The following is a 13,897-nucleotide window of genomic DNA, read 5'->3' as shown; positions in this document are numbered from 1 at the left end:
TATGGGAGCTCCAGCACTGCCAGATTGGAAAGATCTCTTTACACCTTGTTAACTCTCCTGGCATCCAGCTGAGACAACAGAAAGGCTGTTCACTAAAAGTAAAAACCAAACTTTAGCTTGAAATCTACTACAGACTCTCCCTCACCCTGCCCGCTCCCCCACCCCCCACATCTACCCCTCAACAAGGCCTAAACCTAAGCTCTGCCAAGACCCACAGAGACAACTTGGAGACTGTCTCACACTAGGTTAGAGAGATTTGGGAAACACCTTGCATTCTCCATATACTATATGAACAAAGTATAAAAAAAACCAAGCTATACAAGGTTCAGGATGACAAGCCAGTAATTCAACTGTCCCCTAAAATACGAACCAATACTCTTCAGAGTAAGATAACAGAATCCAAGTCTCTACAACATATTATGCCCAATGTCCAATATTCAACCAAAAGTCATGAGACACAGACACGGTGATCCACAATCAAGGAAAAAAATAGTCAGAAGAAGCCAAACTGGAGATGGCCCAGATGTCAGCTAACAAATAATGACTTTAAACATGCTTCTAAGAACTCACAGTTCTCAATTCCCAAGGACTGGTCAAAAACCTACCAGTCTACCAAGTTCCATTAAGCTAGTCAATATTTCTTCATTTGACGTATTCTTGGTCTTCCAGGATGACTAAACAATTTAACAGTTTCTATTTCTGGAAAATGGAAACATTTTTGGAACTTCCTGAGTAACTGAAGAACTCATATAACTAAAGATATGCCTGAAGAAACTCACTGGCTCTAGTAGGAAATCTCCTTACATCCATCTACTTTAGACACATAAGTTAGAAAAAAATCATTCCTGTAGCTTGACGGACACAGTGGGTTAATGTATTAAGAGCCTGCTTACCCTGATAAGCAGGGCTCTTTTCTCCTATCTCACATTTCTCAAGGAATGCCTACAGAGAGGTTACTTTCAAAGTAGGAAAGATAAGATTCAGGAGCAGCATAACTGGGCCCAGTGGTACCATGTCTCTTCTTTCCTATTTCAAGTATGAACACAAGTTTGTCATGACACAGCACCCAAATCCATAGCAACTATGAAACAAATGCTAGTGAGTATACCTGTATTGTTCACAAAGGGCATTTCAAGTCTGTGGCTGTATATCATAAATTATACAGAAGAGTTTTATGAATTGTTCTGATACATACACCTAATAAAAGAGTACCTGGAAAATGAGGTATAATTTCACCATCTAATTTGTATGCAACTCCAACTTTGATTTCCGTAAACATGTCCAAAATATCCAATTTGGTAAGCGCCAACCTAATTTTGGAAGAAAAGGAGATGTCAACAACTTGATGAAGGAGTAAAGGAGAATTCATACAAAGCTAAAAGTTCCAAAGCAATTCTGAAAACTGGTTAGAATTATATTTTAAAGCATACCACACATAAAACACTACAGGCCAATATATGGATATATTTTCCTCTATTAAAAACAATGACTTAACTGATCACTTTTCTAATAACTTTAACAGATTTTCACTGATTGATAGATCCACAACCTCTCGCTCAGTTTCTCAGGATCAAATAATACATATCCAGAGAGGGCGGCCTGGAGTAAAGGATGCATTCTGTGGCTGACACAGCAAAACTGACTATTCCACATGAAGGACAAAATATGTGTACGATACATACACATATGCGATCAAGCCTCATTTCTTCATTCTCCTTTAACACTACCCTTCTGGTCAGAAATTGTCAAAGGAGAGTGAGGATTTCTTCATAACACATCAAAATCTCCCAATAAATTGACTGGAAAACAGTTTTCTAGGAAAATCTATAGAAATTAGATAAAACACTAGGTCCGAGATTCTTGTCCACAGATTATTTTTTTATCCTTTATTCTAATATTTGCTAAAAGTTAAGCCTGAATAATACAAACATGAATACATTTTTATATTTATTATGTGTATGCAATATTAATAGCAACTTTTGCTGAGCATTTTTAGTGTGCCAGGCAGCATGCTATATACTCTCATCTAGATTTCAAAATACCCGTTTGATGTAGACAGTACTATTATTTAGATTTTAAAGATGATGAAAAAGTCATAGAAAGATTATCTTACCCTAAGTCACATGGCATAATGTATGGATCTGATATCTGAATCCAGAAGTCAGATGTCAATCAAGCCTATCCACTGAATCAGTTACGTTGCCTCCCCTCTGATATACACACTCTATGTTGCTCCATCTACCTACTCACCTTTCCACCTGCCTGTCTTACCTCCCTCTGAACTTATCTGCATGTAAGAGCATCAAGATTTTCTCTCCCAACCTTGGATGTCTAGGGAGAACAACTAGGCTCTCTCTCCTTATGCACCCCTCCCCTGTATTTTGGTCCACTTCTGAACTGCAATTTCATTTGGAGTCTAAAGAGTGAAATTTTTGTATTAGTGTACTACCTCAAGTTTGCACTCCACAAAATTTAACCTGTAGTCATGAACTGTCATTTATGAAGTACGTGTTTCTAAGAATACTCACGCGGTAAAGCCATTAATCATATGAGCATATTTGAGCAAAACAAGGTCCAACCAGCCACATCTTCTTTTCCTTCCTGTCGTTACACCAAACTCTCTACCCCTTGTTTGTAATAATTCTCCAATTTCCTAAAGAACAGAAAATAAAACTTTAGGATTAGAATACCAATACTCTAAATCTAGTAGATCACGTAACATGTTATAGATCATATAACAAGGCATGAAGTTTCTTAGAGATAAACATCTTTCAGAAAAAATAACTAAATTGGAAGGTATAATTTCACAGAGATAGATTTTATGTGAAGGAGGCATTATTTGAAATACATTCACTTTTGACTTTATTTTTTAACCACTATTTTAAAGACCAACATTTTTTTTCTATTATACACATAACTTCTAAAAATTTAGTTTAACATATATAAATATTGCATATTAAAAACTAAGCTGCTAATAAATATTTACTAAAATAGGTATGTTAGTCCAATTTGTTCTAAGAACTGTAGTTTGATGATTTTCCTGAAAACCATAAGGCAAATTCCCATCTAGTAGTTGCTACCACAATGTCCTTTCGAAGAAAATTAAGATTTAAAACAATGCTCAAAGTTCTAAGCTACAGCCACTCCCTACAACCTAATTTTCCCATCTATCATCTATCTATTCCTTAATTTACACCTTTCTGATTAAAGCCATCATTTCATCATCACACACATTCTCACGGAATTACAACTAAAAGACTGCTTTGTCAGGTTTGAATTTCAGTCTTGTTTATCTGTGTGGCCTGGGGCAGTTCCTTCAGTTCTCCAAGCCTCAGTTTCCCCATATGTAGAATGAGGATGGTAACAGCACCCAGCTCCCAGAGTTGCTGTGAGGATACAAAGAGCTTCTAAGTTTACAGCAATTAAACAGTGGCTGGCCTGAGGTCACCACCAAGTAAACAGTGGGCTATGATTAGACAATGTCTGGAGATCACTTTCCTCAACCTTGACTCCTAATAAGCTCTTGGTGAAAGATACCTGTCACTTTTAAATTCTCCCTCCTCTACTATCTTAATCCCCTTCGTAACCCACCTTCACTTGCCTGCAATTACAGTTACCTTTAAGTGCCCACTCCCTGGTGGCTCAGACGGTAAAGTGTCTGTCTACAATGCAGGAGACCAGGGTTCAATCCCTGGTTTGGGAAGATCCCCTGGAGAAGGAAATGGCAATCCACTCTAGTACTATTGCTTGGAAAATCCCATGGACAAAGGAGCCTGGTAGGGTACAGTCCATGGGGTCGCAAAGCGTTGGACACAACTGAGTGACTTCACTTTCACTTAAGTGCCCACTAATCTCTCCCCTTTTGTTGCCAATCTGTTGCCACTAACAATAAAGGTATATGTAATTTTCTTTAAAGTTGTGCTGATTAATCTTGCAAATTAAGTAAAATGCATAAAAAACAATAATTCATTAAGAAAAAAGGCATGATTTTTCATTTTCAAACTTTTGAATCAGATTTAGCTGAGAAACAGGCTTACATTGTCTTGCTCTGTAGGAAAGGCACCAATACCAACTCTAGTTGTATAAGCTTTCACAACTCCATACACTTCTCCAACGTTTTGAGGGGGCATACCCAAGCCAGTACACACACCTCCAACTGTACAGTTCGAAGAGGTCACAAAAGGATAAGTTCCTAAGAACAGAAACAAACAGTAAAATATACACAAATGATAGACGTTATTTTTTTAAATTCTGCATTTGAGTATATTCTAGGTATTTGACAGACTTATGGAACCACCCTTTCAAAGCCTCGATGTTTTATTCCTGATTCTTTTTGTCTGTAGAGATAAAAACATAGGTGGTTAAGCTATAGCTATAGTGCTATACTACAGACGCTCCTTGAGTACATGCAATTACTCGGTTCTGTCCAGTAGGTACTCACCTAATTTAATGCCAAAACTCTGGTGTTATCCTACTATGTAGATTTATATTTTATACTTTCCTGTTAATTTAAAACAGGAGTAAATTTATTTTACTCCCTTGATACAGATACCCCAGCTGCCTGGAGTGACAAAAGTACACCAAGAATTCTGTGGTATTCCACAGTTTATGAGCTTTTGATGTCTCTTCAGGGAATAAACCCCAGAAATGACAAGAGTAATCAAAGGTGTACTTCCTACCCTCCTCAACCCTGACCCCAAGATGCTCTTCATACTTGAATTATCCCCTATGCTAATTAGACACTGCTTTCTTCCAGATTGGATAGGCATATTATGATATCAAGAATATATATCTACTGTACAGAAATACACTTTAATTGGCTTACTTGGAGTCAAAAGTCAATGAAATGTTAGTAACAACTAAGAACAGTCATATACTGAGAGATCATGTTTAGCTTGAAAGGCCAACAAAGGCAGTAGTTTGAAGATAAGCATCAAATTTTTAAACTCAGAATCTCACATCCAGGCAGTTAATTAAACAGACTTCCAGAGATCTTAGGATGTGCATGCTTAGTAACAATGTATATTATTAGCTCTTGATAGTTTTTAAAAGGTTGAATTATAGGTTCTTGCACAGAATCCATCTAATCATCTTTCAGTTCCAAGGAAATACAGTCTGGAATTGCTATAAACCAAACAACAACAAAAATCCCATTGACCCAAAGAGTGATTCCATTTTTCTAATGAACTGCAAAACACAAAATATTCCCTTTTTTAAAAAAGGGTTAGGATAAGATGACAAACTTTCATCATTTCTGAATATACAAGCAAAAAGCCTTATTCTAAAATCCTTTAATGCTAACATTAATCATGCATATCTTAAGCAATTTAGGATTCAAGTTATGCTCCCCGTAAACTGTATCTCACTTACCAAAATCAATATCCAGTAGTGCTGCATTTGCACCTTCTACCAAGATTTTCTTTGGTGGTCCATGGAGAGCTTCATACAGGAAATAAACTCCATCTCTCACCATTGGTTTAATCCTTTCCATATAACCCTATATACAAAGACAAAAACCAAGCTCAATGTATACTAATAAATTTACAATGTAAACTATCTGAGTAAAAATTACCCAACTTTTGACGATGAAAACTGACAACTGGAAAGGAGAAAGGGATTGGTGACAATGCTCACCCTATTGCAACATTTGGATTGGCTTTGGTCTCTCATGCTGATTTTCCAGAACCAGAAAAGAGACACTATTTGAAGAGAAGCAGTACTCTTGCCTGGAAAATTCCATGGACGGAGGAGCCTGGTGGGCTGCAGTCCATGGGGTCGCAACTGAGCAACTTCACTTTCACTTTTCACTTTCCTGCACTGGAGAAGGAAATGGCAACCCACTCTTGCCTGGAGAATCCCTGGGATGGGGGGAGCCTGTTGGGCTGCCGTCTATGGGGTCGTACAGAGTCGGACACGACTGAAGCAACTTAGCAGCAGCAGCAACAGAAATACAATGAAACTCAAAGGTTCTACTTCAACCTCACTGCAAATAATGATAACAATTTTCTGAACAGCCCAGTACTCATACTTCATATACCAGCTTTTAGGAAAATAAAAAGAACTGAATATTGTGCGTTTATATTTTGTAGGTATTAAAAAAGCAGCACTTAAGAGTCCATATAACCATAAGCGCATCAAAGTCTTTCTCAAAATGTTGTGAGGGCCACCAGTGACACTGCCAAGCAAGCAAGTATCAATAATTGATTACTAATATTCTTTTCCCACTGTACTGCATTACAGTAAAATACCTTAGCAGTATTACTAGTAATATCAATACTAACTCACATAAACATGATAAAACTTTCTCAAAACATGTTTAAAGTATAATAATGCTGCTTAATTCTAGAGATTCAATTAACAATATAAATAAGAGTTCCCCCAAAGCCTATAGTATAACTGCAATAAAATTTAGTTTCAACCATGTTTAGCCAGACCAGTATGGAAATTCCAAGATCCACTCATGAACTCACTGAGTATGTTATACCAATTGATGGACACATAATCCCCCTCTGGTTCTAGCAGCCAGTCTCATGCTTCTTCCTGTTTTAGTCCTTTATTTTTAATGCTGGAATGACTGTACCATTCATCATGTTCCTTAAAGTCCTGGTTCAACATACAGCAGTCCCCCCACATATCCTAGCGGAATATGTTCCAAGACCCCCAGCGGATGCCTGAAACCACAGACCATACCCAACTCTACATACACTGTTTTCTATATCCATACACACCTTTGATAATATTTAAGTTATAAATGAGGCACATCAAGAGATCAATAACCAATAATCAAATAGAACACTTATGTCAATATACTATAATAATATAATTGTGTAAAACACTGTTATACTTTTGCAACAGCAAAACTAGCACAAATTTCTTTTTCCTTCTTTACAATTTCATGGAAAGAAGACTTATTCTTACTGGAGACCTTAGCAACCACAGCGTATTTTTCTCTTTCCTTAATAAGTCAAGAACTTTCACTGTATGGTTTCTCTTTGGTGTATCCAAATTGCCAGCATTACTGCTCTTGTACCTTGGGGGCATTAGTAAGTTAAACGGGTCACTTGAATATAAGCACTGTGATAACAGGACAGTCAATCTGGCAAGGGAAATGGCTGGTCAGCGACTAATGGGCAGGATGCACTGGACAAAGGGATGACTGATGTCTTGGGAAGGACGGAGCAGGACAGCAAGAGGTTTCATCACGCTACTCAGAAGGTCTCAAATTTAAAACTTAAAGAGTTGTCTCACACTTGACCACAGGAAACTGAAACCACAAAAAGCAAAACCAAGGATAAGGGGAGAATACCGCTCAACGCCTATTAAGAATCCTCTTAACTAATTCTGGTCATTATTATTCATATCCTTTACATTCATATGGAATATGTATAGAATAGAATTGAAAAAATACACCTGTATATTAGCATGTAAATATTTTCAAATTGCTACTAATAAATTTAAAATATTTGTTGCATGACAGAATGAAAACAAAGTGGCAGTCTATTCTAAGCAATATACTGAAATCCAAATACCTAACATTCACAATGTCCCTTGAAGGTCACTTTTTCAGAAGAAATTCAGTGAGTAGGTAGACCTAAGATCTGCTACAACTCTAAAATGACATATAAGGCATGTAAATTCTTAATTCAGTTCTGGAACTGATGTCATACTTATTCACAGGAAAGAAAGAATAACAGTCAGCAGCTTGAAACTCCGAAGATTTTGGAGGAAGGGAAGGGTGGAGAGGATAGGCAACTTGATTACCGACCAACTTAGGCACCAACTGTGGTCCTAATTTTTGGTCAATAACCTTCTGTGTCTCTAAAGAGTACAGTGCTTTAGAGCTGTCCCTTTAACAGACCCTTTGGGGTATCAATCCTAAATGTGCTGGTTAGCTTTAAAAGTTATCATCTCTCATTTGTCCCTTAGTTGATCTATCCTCCAAATGCTTATGAGTGATTTTTATATAATACAAAGTTAGTCCTTTTTTTCTGCTCAAAATTATTGAGTAGCTAACCTTCCTATTACTGCATATAACATCAACGTAAGACTTATGATTTGGTTCCCACTATGTCTAACTTTTTGTGATCTCATTCACTGTAGCCTGTCAGACTCCTTTTCAAGTACTTTACTCTTGCTCCCTGGTTCCCACTGGATGTTTTGTTAAAGCCACATCATGTAAAGTTACTCAAACATGCCACGTCCTTTTAGGCCTATATGCTTTCAGACTTACCTTCAGTTTTTGTAATTCACCTTCAATGTCTATTTCCAAAGTAGGGTATATAGATTTGTACTGGTTAGCCAGAACTTTGAACCTGAGAAAAAACAGATAAATCAAGACTTTAGCTCTGTTTTAAAATATTCTGAATAATTTTATTCCATTCAAGTGATTTCTGGAGTTAAGTGGTCTTAATAACAATCCCCAAAATGAAGTTACACTCTGAGAAACAGAATCTAATTAAGGTCAGTCATATGAATAAATGATACATTCAAAATATGTTTTGCTGATATGAATATCAACAATATAATTAAGGTGATGTGTGAGGGGCAGGAAGAGCAGGGAATGACTCAAATCTGTAACCACAAGACTTAAATCTGAATTAATTATATTATACTCTGTGAAAGACAAAAGGGGATGGTCTAAAATAATGCTTTTAGGAGAGTCAGCGGCAGACATTAGCAACTTGTCTCCAATATTCTCACTGGAGGTGCCCTAACAATGCAGACAGACAAACTGCTGACTGAAAATGGATACACCGAGTGATCTTTGAGGCTGTTATTAGATGCAACCAACTAACTCATCATTGAGACACCATATAGTTTACTGATGATTATTAGGTTTCCCATGGAGATTTTTCTACAGTGATTAAATGTCAAGGTGGCATTCCTACTTTTCAAGCTGAGCTTGATACATGTTAGTTCACAAATACTTGATAACCTAATTATTTCTAGGTGAAAGGATACAGCAATGTCTTTGAACTTGAAAATCTAAGGATCAAGACCCTAGGATATGAAGACCCCACCATAGCACTGCCACATCCCCCAGGAAACATGTCTATTTCTCAGTAAAGCATTCTAAATTCCAATCCTTAAATATAATTTTGGCTTTGTCTTTCTGGGGGTACTCATATGATATCGACATCATGTTATTTTCATGAAGTTAATCTCAAATTAAGGACCAATTCAAATGTAATAAAAAATAACTTTAGTATTTCAAAAGAAACAAAAAAGCCAACCACCACGAATCAACTAGAATACAGATTTTTATCAATTTGCATATTGAGTTTTAAGAATTCTAAAAATCCATTTGCTCTTTCCATTTCGAAATACAAGATAGTTACCTCTCAGAGAAGCCATCAAAGTCAGAAACAAGATCGCACATCCTGAGTCCACTCCGAGCAGCTTTGGAAGAATAAACTGGGCCAATGCCCTTTTTTGTGGTACCCAAACTTAAAAACAGATCAAAACAAGCTCTGAGTTAGAAAAGAAAGATCCAGTTCTTAATGGTCAGCTGACCACAAAGAATTCAGTTACTATGAGTGTTTTCTATTTATGCTATTTGCTTTATGTTTATTTTCATGATCTTACTAATTTTCTCTGAAATCTAAACAGGATAGTCTAATAGCTATTTTTCTTAAACTTCTGGCCTAGAATTGAAACAAAAAAAGACTAGATATGCTTAAAACTGCACACACACACCCACCCACAAAAACCCACAAAAAACAGAACATACTTTTTTCCCGCTTGTTCTTGTCTCTGTTGTTCCTGGATACCATCAGCTGCCTGATGAAAATCAAATACTGAGGGAGAAAAAACAAAATCAGCTGTCATTGACTCAAAAGTAATGTAGGAAAGCAAAATGTATTTTGTTTTAAATTACTTAAGTTACAAATCCCATCAGCCTAGCTTCTTTATGACAAATACAATCCTAACTGGTATATTATTATGAACATATACCTGATCATTCATTCCTATTTACTGCAATCTATCATATTTTTACAAATGAGTCCTTAAGATAATAATTTTGGAATACCCTACCCTACAATTCTATAAAGCTCATTTTACTAAGATATTCTCTGCAAGTTTTGTACTCTAGAATAATTTGGGGGTTATGTTGATCACCTCCCTCTTCTCTTCCTCATAAGCTAATAGTGGAGGTAATATTAAAAAAATCAAATCCCAGAGAAATCAGGAGAGAAGAAAAAAGAACAAATAGAAAACAAAGAGTAAATATAAATTCAACCATACCACTAATTATACTAAAAGTAAATAGTTTAGATACTCCAATTAAAAAGAACATTATCACAATGAATAGAAAGCAAAGTCTCAATAACTCGTTGACAATAAATGAGCCATAAATATAAAGATATAAATAGGTTAATAATATGTGCAAATAAATAATATATGCAAATTTGAAATCATTTATTTTCAAATAGAAGTAGCAAAGCCTCTTGAAATACTACTTATTCATTTGACTAGCTAATTCTTCAGAAGTAGGTAATCTTAACCTAGTCCTTATCAGAAACAGAAAAAAAATTTAACAATATTTCATGTACTTAAACTCAATTCATCCTACTTAGTTTTCAATAAAATTAAAGATCAAATCATCTATTAAACGCTTTCATATGTTTCTGATAAAAAGACAGTTATATATAAATATACTGCATCCCCTTACCAATATGAGCTCTGTCAGATATGATAAGCCTTTTCTCCCAGCCTTCCAGACCTAGAAGGAAGGGAAGAATAGACATGCTTAATTGAACATTTGTATAATAATTTTTAAATCTTAATTTCCTTAGAAATACAATGTTTAAAAGTGTTTTTCACTGAAGTAATCATTTTAGTATCTTTTCTTCTGTATAGGAAATATATTTAACAAGAATTTTCTCATCTGTCATTATACAAACTCATTCACAAATTCTATCTTTCTAAATGTTTTGCTCTAAAGCTGTTCCAAACTCAAGCCAACCATAGCCACATAAAATACTTTTAAGCATCCAAAAACACAAATGGTACAAAATATCATTTTGTCAGCGGTGGGGAGTGAGGAGCAGAGCATGGGCAGAATTTTGAGAAAAGGGAGATAATTTTGGGAATAGTGCCCCTTCTCAAGACAATTACAAAAAATGTGATTAAACAAAATAATAAAATGTTCTCACTAATTCTTCCAAAGTACTATCAATTACTGTACTTATCACACTGAATTATAAGAAGATCTATGTATCTTCCCATTTAAGTGTAAATGCCTGAGAGTAGGAGTTATGAGTTTTCATGACACGGGGCCTGGCATCCAATAAATGTTCAAAGAAAATGACTATTGAATGAATAAATAAATGAATTTAAATATTTTTCTTTAAAGACAGAACCTTAGGTTATATGTATTCTAAGGATTAGCCACCCAGCCCAGGTTATATGTATTCTAAGGATAAGCCACCAAATACTAATTTTGAAAATTAGCATTTGAATAGTAAAAATTAATTACTTTTGATAACATTCAAAGATTTGTTTTAAAAATATTCCTTATAAAGAAGATATTAAGCCCTCCCATAGTTGTTGACATATAAACACATATGTATTCTAAAGTTAGCTTAGGCAATTTTACAAAGTAAATATTACAGAGAAATTCAGTAAGGTGATTCAGCTGGGTTAGGTAGGGCAGAAGGAAAAACAGGAGGGCAAAACTGTAAAGGGGGATGAAGACCAGCGGAGAGCAGCATGGGAACCTCGACCTGACCAATTAAAGACAGCAGACACACAAACAGGTAAAATTTCAGGGAAGACTGCAGAGAGAGAAGCAAGACAGGATTCTTTTAAGTCAGATTTAGTTGTCAGGAACACTTAAGGATGGATGGACTGCTACTTCTATGCATGAAAGATAAACTTTAAAAATTTAATAGGACTTAGTGTATTAAACATGAGTTAAGGGGAAACTACACTAATGATTTTTCTCAATTATGTTTTATTTGTACTGTCACAGTCCCCTCAAACCCTAGAAAGGCAGCCAAACTGAATGTAAACGGACTTTCAAAACTCCAGAAACGTAAGAGAAGGCAGGAAATCAAGTCTCTCTCTTTTTTTTTTTAGATGGAAGTGGATACACTGCATAGAAGAGTTTACCTCACTTGGAGGGAGGGATCTAAACAACCCTCTTTTGTCCTGGGTTGTAGTAACCAAGGGACTTCCAGATCGTCTCGGAAATGAGGCTAATGGTGTACAAAATGGGCTAAGTGGCTTCCTGAAACTGCCTTAAGCTAATTTTGGTTTGTGCAGAAGAGGATGCTAGCAAGCACAAGTGACATAATGAGCTTGTTTCCTAGAGTCGTGCCACAAACATATAGTAATTCTAGCTACCTAAAGATAAGGTTTGCAGACTACCAATGTGTAAAAAATCAGGACTTACACAATGAATTTGCTATGCTTGTCTTTTGTTTAGAACACTGATTATAATGAATATAATAAAAATTAAAATAAATAAAAATTATGACATAAAAATTATGTCCTACAATAACCTGCAATTTTAAAGTAGAAGATAAAAATGTGACTTTTTTCTGGAATGAGAGTCCCTTTAAAACTTTACCCTCGCCCATCCCCCCAAAAAAACAAATAACTGGTTACCAGACAAAGCAGACTCATTCTTTCATACCTTTTCCTTTTTGAACATTTTTTTCTGCCTCCTCAAACAATCCAGGTAGATGAATCACCACACCATTTCCTTAAAAAAAAAAATGCACACAAATAAACCCCAACTTTAGACATCTATATTTGTAATACATAATGATATTTAAACAAAGACATTTATAATAATCCTTATCTAGAACAGTAGAAGAGTGATACACTTTGATTAGTAGAACATTCTAATTTATCAGGGAGTTACCACGGAAATGACTCCAAGTCTTAAAAAGTAGTAAAACGTAAATACACAATAGAACATAATACACATAATATAAAACACTTAAAACGGCACTCAATAAGCTTTGAAATTTCTTTGAAATGAAGTGAAACTGTTATTTTGAAAGGAACCAGTTATATAGTTTTAGGCAAACTGAACCAGATCACAGTCTTTTCAACTTGGGGACTCAAACCAATTTGTGGCCATAAAATCAATTTACTGGGTTGTGATTAGCATTTTTAAAAATAAAAGACTAGAAGAGAAAATGTCAGATTGCATCTTATGTTACAAGCATTCAGAATCCACCCATGAAACACAGACTTCTCGCTTTTCTTACTATGCTTCATCGTGCTTGGAAACCTGATTTGATGATCCAACACTTTGCTACACAGTTAAGAATGCCAATAAGAAATAAATGCAAAGTAATCATTCCAAAAAGGATTAGGGCTAAAAGATCTAAAAGATGTGTTAAACAGTGAAAGTAAGGTATATTCCAGGAGGTACCACTGTCAGGATTAATAAACAATCAATAAATCATTTGATTAGAGATTAAATAAGCTTAATGAAAAATAAACACTATTATCAACTGGGGGAAGAAAATCCCTAAGTTCAGTTTACATACTTACCAATGAATGCAGTAACATTCGGGTTAATTATTCCACTGGGTAAAAGGTGAAAATCATATTCCACAGAATCTACAACAACTGTATGGCCAGCATTATTTCCTCCCTGAAATACAAGATTGGGAAAACTAAACCTAACAATGAATATGACAAGCAATATAATTCCTTCCAAAGTGAATTAATGATTTCCTACTAAAATGACAATGTTACTTGAGGCAACCCAAGTATCTGCCTTGAATACTTATTCTCTAGAGGCTTACAACAGTTTGGCCATCCTCTCTCCTTTCCCTACTTGAGTGATTATTCCTAACAGGATCTAGAAATTGGAGAATTCAGATTTCTGGAAAACTGAAAGACATATTCCATCTTAAAAAGAGAGAAAAAAATG

At 35.4% G+C, this 13,897-nt stretch overlaps 1 protein-coding gene across 1 annotated transcript in view; it reads right to left on the bottom strand.

Annotated features, from left to right (window-relative positions):
* Positions 1–13,897, bottom strand: part of ADSS2 (adenylosuccinate synthase 2) — a 32,286-nt gene that overhangs the window by 4,960 nt on the left and 13,429 nt on the right. The window contains exons 2-11 of the mRNA XM_027976332.2: positions 13,513–13,615; positions 12,641–12,709; positions 10,673–10,723; positions 9,731–9,797; positions 9,339–9,446; positions 8,231–8,312; positions 5,371–5,497; positions 4,038–4,192; positions 2,529–2,653; positions 1,213–1,310 (exon numbers count right to left, since the gene is read on the bottom strand). Of these exons, the coding sequence (XP_027832133.1) occupies positions 1,213–1,310; positions 2,529–2,653; positions 4,038–4,192; positions 5,371–5,497; positions 8,231–8,312; positions 9,339–9,446; positions 9,731–9,797; positions 10,673–10,723; positions 12,641–12,709; positions 13,513–13,615 (985 nt within the window). The remainder of the gene's footprint in view (positions 1–1,212; positions 1,311–2,528; positions 2,654–4,037; positions 4,193–5,370; positions 5,498–8,230; positions 8,313–9,338; positions 9,447–9,730; positions 9,798–10,672; positions 10,724–12,640; positions 12,710–13,512; positions 13,616–13,897) is intronic.

Source organism: Ovis aries, chromosome 12 (assembly GCF_016772045.2).
Source record: "Ovis aries strain OAR_USU_Benz2616 breed Rambouillet chromosome 12, ARS-UI_Ramb_v3.0, whole genome shotgun sequence".
NCBI lineage: Eukaryota > Metazoa > Chordata > Mammalia > Artiodactyla > Bovidae > Ovis > Ovis aries.
Note: the sequence above shows the minus strand (reverse complement) of the source record. Positions and strands in the feature narration are given on the sequence as shown.